A 6,164-nucleotide genomic window follows, 5' to 3' on the forward strand; every position below is an offset into this window, starting at 1 on the left:
CCAGGATGTTTAGCAACTACATTGCTGGTGTGAGTGAAAAATGATATGACCACTTTGGAAAGCTGTTTAGCAATATATATTAGAGCTAACCACATGCCTGCCCTGTGATCCATAATTTCGTTCTTAGGCATACACCTAACAGAAATGAGTGCAGAAGACATGGATAAGAATGTTCAGAATAGCTTTATTCATAACAGCAAAAAACTAGAAACAACAAAATGGTCAGAAACAGAAGAATGGGCCAGACATTGTGGCTCACGCCTGTAATCCCAGCGCTTTGGGAGGCCAAGGTGGATGGATCCCTTGAGGTCAGAAGTTTGAAACAAGCCTGGCCAACATGGCAAAACCCTGTCTCTACTTAAAACAGTACAAAAATTAGCCAGGCGTGGTGGCAGGCACCTATAATCCCAGCTACTCGGGATGTTGAGGCACGAGAATCATTTGAACCCAGGGGGGCAGAGATTGCAGTGAGCCGAGATTGTGCCACTGCACTCTAGCCTGGGCAACAGAGCGAGACTGTGTCTCAAAAAAAAGGAAAAGAAATGGAAGAATGGATAAATCAGTTGTGGTATGTGTGTATACTACATGTTGTGGACTGTTTGTAGTTCCCCAAAATTCATACGTTGACATCCTAACCTCCAGTGGGATGGTATTAGGAAGTGGGGCCTTTGGGAGGTAATAAGGTCATGATGGTAGAGCCCTCATGAATGGGATTTAGTACCTTGTAAGAAGAGACTGGAGAGTTTGCTTCCTTTCTGCTTTTCACCATGTAAGGATACATGAAGAAGATGGCCATCTGCAAACCAGGAAGCAGGTCATCATGAGACACCAGATCTAACAGCATCTTGATCTTGGACTTCTTAGCCTCCAAAACTGTGAGCAATAAATTTCTGTTGTTTAAGACACCCAGTCTATGATATTTTGTTATAGCTGTCCAAACTGAGACCCAGATATATACATACTACATGATCTAGAACAGGCAAAGCTAATCAATGGTAGTTACTTTTAAGGAGGGTATTGACTGGGAGAGGAGCACAAAGGAACTTTCTGGAGTGCTGAAATGTTTTATATCTCAATCTGGATGGTAATTACAAGGTGGTGTTCACTTGTGAAACTTCATTGAGCACTTAAAATTCATGCACCTTATAGTTTGTATGTTATAATTCAATTAAAAAAATGTTTAGCCCCCAAAGGCCCTTCTTTTCTCTTTATGTGTCACAGATATTTTATTTTACATGAAGTCTTGGTAAAGAATCTGTGCGGTTTTATCAACTTCCATGTATTGTCTTCTATAGAAGATCTACTTACGATTTTATGCATGCTGATCTCGTCCACTTGCCAAATGTAGCAAATTGACCCAAGTAAATTTGGCTGTTCACAATTATTAGATAATTTAGGGGATAGTGGAGGCCACCAATTGTTAGACATAGGGGTGGGCTCTAGGTCTCCCCTTAATAACCTCACTTTCATATGACTTATTACAATGAAGGAAGTTTTTTTAGACAAGATTCACATTCAAACATCTGTTAGCAAGAAAACACAAAAGTCGTTCTACAACCTATTCCCAAAATTCAGGGAGACACTAGATTTCTGGCTTTTAGGCAATCTGATATTCATCTTACACACACACACACACAAACACACACACACACACACAGAGAGAGAGAGAGAGAGAGAGAGAAATAGAAAAACTTAGCAAGCCTAGCAGCCTTCAGAGTGGTACTCTTGGCCTGGAGTTTTGATTTAGTTGAGTTTTCTGCCCCTTAGTGATGAATTCTCTCAATTGCCCTAACCAAAAGTCTAAAATATTATCATCATCTGCCTTGAATAATTTTTCATGGATTTTTTCCCCCTCGCATTTAAAGTCCAGGTTAGAGTGATAAGTCCATTCTACGAAGCCATCAGGGTTGGTATGCAACTACAGGATGTTGGGACTTTGCTTCCTTCTATCTTGCTGCTTTGCCACACCTATGGTGTTGCCTTCATTTGCTTGGTCCAGTTTTGCTCATCATCCACATCTAGCTAGTTGAAGAAAAGAGAAAAGGAGGTAAGAGAACAAACTCATTCCATTTAAGAATGACCTGGAAGTTGCACACATCACTTCCACTCATGTCTCATAGGCCAGACATTGTCTTACTAAGCTTCAAGGAAGGCTGGAAAAATGTAGTTTTTATTTTTGATTGGCCATGCATTTTGTTGAAAGCCACAGGTGATTTTATTATTATATAGGAAGGAGAGAGCCAAGAGATAAGTAACAGTGTCTGCCACAATGACAAAATTGGTTTCGGTCAGCTTGCAAATCTTCTTAGTCTGTTTTGTGTTGCTATAAATGAATACCCGAGGCTGGATAACTTTTTTAAAAGAGGTTTATTTGGCTCACAATTCTGCAGGCTGTACAAGAAGCATGACACCCACCAGCATCTTCTTGGCTCCCAGTAAGGGCTTTTCTGCTGAGTCAAACATGGTGGAAAAGGTCAAAGAGAAGCAGGCATGTGTGAAGAAAGACCAAATCTGAGGGGCACCCTGGTATAACAACCCATTGTTTCATAACAACCCATTCTCATAGGAACTAACCCATTCCTCTGAGAGCCAATCAGAAGGAAAACTTACTGGCTACTACAAGAACGGCACCAAGCCATTCATAAGGGATCCATCCTCATGACCCATACACAAACCATAGCATCTTATCAGCAATATGTACTCAGTTGGTCCCTCCTTCCTTGAAACATTCCCCTCTTTAGCTTCTATGGTGCCATATTTTCATAGCACCTCTCAGGGTCTGCTTATTCTAGCTGCTATGCAGGCTTCACTTCTTTTTTTCATTATCCAAAAAATTCAAATGCTAGAGGGGTCAGTCTGGGATCCTCCCATCTTTGTTGTCTATACTCTCTTTAGGAGAACTCATATAATGACATGACTTAAAATGTCTGCTATATACTAATAGTTCCAAAATTTGTATCTTTAACCCTGACTTCTCCAAACTCATACCAACTGCCTACTTGACATCTTTACCTTTATGTCTAATAAGCATTTCAACCTGAAACTGAGGGCTAACCTGATTTGGCCCACCAAACTTAACTTGTCTCATTTGTTTTTAGTTGATTTTAAAAGCTACATATTTAATAGCTAAAAGTCATGTAGCTAAGCAATATATAAATAAACTTCCACTAGCTTCCTTATAGATTACATATCTGAGATATAGGTCACCATGGTAATGGTTGCTTGTTTTTCAGGAACTTAGAGTCAGCTCTTGTCCAGCTTAAGCCAGCTGAGACCAACAACTCTTCAACTGGGCCTGCATGAGTGTCCAATGGGTGACCTTTTGGCATCACAGGACCAAGAGCTGAACCCTCAGATCATGCTAAAGCTGCAATTTTGTGGACATGTGTCCTATGAAGAGCTATGAAGCTTGACTATGCTTGTGCACATCACCAGTTGCCTCACTGTTTCTTACCCCAATTACCTTTCCCCATGCCTCAGACCACCTTGCTCCTTTATCCCGTAAATACCCTAAAACTCCATCTTTGGGAGCTGGATTTGAGATCTGTTCTCCTGTCTCCTCACTTGGCTGCTTCCTGAATAAACCCTTTCTCTGCAGCAAAATTTGTTGTCTCAGTGATTGGCATATTGTGCAACAGGCAGAACAAGCCCAATTCAGTAACAAAACCAAATCTTCAAAATAGAACAATGCTATTACCCTAGACTAAATGTTCTTAATATGAGGCTGGGGGCAGTAACCAATTCTTACTTAGTGTTTGGAAATGTAGGTGGGATTTTTCACTGTCACAGTGACTGGAGGTGCTACTTACATTTCTTCTGAAATCTCTCTTTTTAAACTCAGCATTATGTTTGTGAAATTTATCAATGTCAATTCCTGTAGATCTAGTTTATTTTTCTCACTATATAGAATTTCATTATTTAATTGTACCACAGTTTAATTTAGTTACCCATTCTTTTGTGGTGAACATTTAGTTGATTTCCAGTTCCCTGAATTTACAAACCATACTGCTATGAATATTCTTTTTTTTTTTTTTTTTTTTTTTTTTTTTAGAGAAGGAGTCTTGCTCTGTCATCCAGGCTGGAGTGCAGTGGCATGATCTTGGCTCACTGCAATCTCCGCCTCCCAGGTTCAAGCAAGTCTCCTGCCTCAGCCTCCCAAGCAGCTGGGATTACAGGCACGCGCCACCATGCCTGGCTAATTTTCGTATTCTTAGTAGAGATGGGGTTTCCCCATGTTGGCCAGGCTGGTCTCAAACTCTTGACCTCGTGATCCACCCTCCTCAGCCTCCCAAAGTGCTGGGATTACAGGCATGAGCCACCGCACCTGGCCCGAATATTCTTGAATATGTTTTCTTGTGTACAGATGTGAACATTGCTCTAGAGTATATTCTTTTTTTTTTTTTTTTTTTTAATGAGACAGAGTCTTACTCTTGTCGCCCAGGCTGGAGTGCAATGGCGAGATCTCGACTCACTGCAACCTCCGCCTCCCAGGTTCAGTCGATTCTCCTGCTTCAGCCTCCCTAGTAGTTGGGATTACAGGCACGTGCTACCATGCCTGGCTGATTTTTGTATTTTTAGTAGAAACGGGGTTTCACCATGTTGGCCAGGCTGGGAGTATATTCTTTAGAGTGGACTTTCTGCACCATCAGCTATGCACATCTTAAACTTTAGTAGATATTATCAATTTGTTCTCTAAAATAATTGTACTAAATGTATACCCAGAAAGATGGTCTTTTAGTGTACTGACTTACAAAGTTATGCTATGAGAGATGGATACCAGTATGAGAGACAGTCGTCTCCTAGGTACCGTAAATGAAACGTGAAGCTTCCTGGTCTGCCGCCAGGAATTCATTTTCCTCAAAGGGTGTGTCTGCATGGAGCTCAGCTTCTGGAAGGGAATGAGGGAGAAAAAGAAAAGGGTTGGACATGGTGGCTCATGCCTGTAATCCCAGCACTTTAGGAGGCCAAGGCAGGTGGATCACCTGAGGCCAGGAGTTCGAGACCAACCTAGCCAACATGGCGAAGCCCCGACTCTACTAAAAATAAAAAAATTAGCCAGGCATGGTGGCGGGCACCTGTAATCTCAGCTACTCAGGAGGCTGAGGCAGGAGAATCACTTGAACCTGGGAGGCAGAGGTTGCAGTGAGCCGAGGTGGTGCCACTGCACTCCAGCCTGGGTGACAGAAGGAGACTGTCTAAAAAAAAAAGAAGAAGAAAGAAAAAGATAAAAAAGAAAAGACAAGAACGGGAGAACAAAGGACCAGGGACCTGATGAGAACATGAAATAAATGTTTTTTAAGCTGGTGTGATTTCTGATAATAGGCTGTACCTGCAGTTCTGCCCAGATGTTGTGGGGCATGAAGAAGCAGTTACATTTGTTTAGGTGGCTCTGTCTCTAGGCAGAGTCTGACTCTTCTTTCTATTCCCAGTGTTAAGCCTCCATACCAGGACATTAACAGGCATCTAATAAACAGTTTGCTGAATGGATGAATGAGAGTACCCTGACACTCATATTATTCTGTTAAATACATATATTCTCACTGACTTGATCAAAACAAGAATTAAGTTTTCAATTGTGTCTGGCATAAAATAGAGACTAGATAAATATTCTTTGAGTGGATAAAAGATAATCTAATTAATTTGAATTTAAACTACCTGAGCACAACCCTGTTAAATATGTTTTTTCTCATTGGCCTTAAGAAAAGAAAAAAGAGCCCAGAGCAGTCTGAACTACGTGAGGTATGCGGAATTTATCAGGCACAGAGAGATATGAGTTTGGGACTTCAGTCATGTCCCTACACCCCTGTATTAGTCAGTTCTCATACTGCAATAAAGACATACCCAAGACTGGGTAATTCATAAAGAAAAGAGGTTTAATTGATTCATAGTTCCACACGTCTGGGGAGACCTCAGGAAACTTAACAATCATGGTGGAAGGGGAAGAGGCATGTCTTACCCAGTGGCTGGTGAGAGGGAGCGAGCAAGAGCAGGGAAAACTGCCCTATAAAACCACCAGGAGAACAGCATGGAGGAAACCATCCCCATGATCCAATCACCTCCCGTGCTGTGTGTGGTTCCTCCTCTCCACACTTGGGGATTATGGGGATTACAATTCGAGATGAGATATTTGTGGGGACACAGAACCAAACTATATCAGTCGCCAT

The 6,164-nt window shown here is 41.6% G+C and overlaps 1 protein-coding gene across 6 annotated transcripts in view; it reads left to right on the top strand.

Moving 5' to 3' along the window:
• KLHL23 (kelch like family member 23) overlaps nucleotides 1-3,603 on the top strand; it is a 60,945-nt gene extending 57,342 nt beyond the window's left edge. The window contains exons 4-5 of one of the 6 annotated variants that reach the window (XR_008659548.2): nucleotides 775-2,047; nucleotides 2,391-3,603. Coding sequence is in view for 1 of the 6 variants with exons in the window: in XM_055289660.2 (XP_055145635.1) it covers nucleotides 775-824 (50 nt within the window). In the remaining 5 variants the exon portion in view is untranslated. Of the gene's footprint in view, nucleotides 1-774 lie in introns of all 6 variants that reach the window. The other 5 variants (XR_008659551.2, XR_008659547.2, XR_008659549.2 and 2 more) reach the window with 5 other exon arrangements.
• The last annotated feature ends 2,561 nt before the right edge of the window (nucleotides 3,604-6,164 follow it).

The sequence above is a fragment of the Symphalangus syndactylus genome, chromosome 8, assembly GCF_028878055.3.
Source record: "Symphalangus syndactylus isolate Jambi chromosome 8, NHGRI_mSymSyn1-v2.1_pri, whole genome shotgun sequence".
Taxonomy (NCBI): domain Eukaryota; kingdom Metazoa; phylum Chordata; class Mammalia; order Primates; family Hylobatidae; genus Symphalangus; species Symphalangus syndactylus.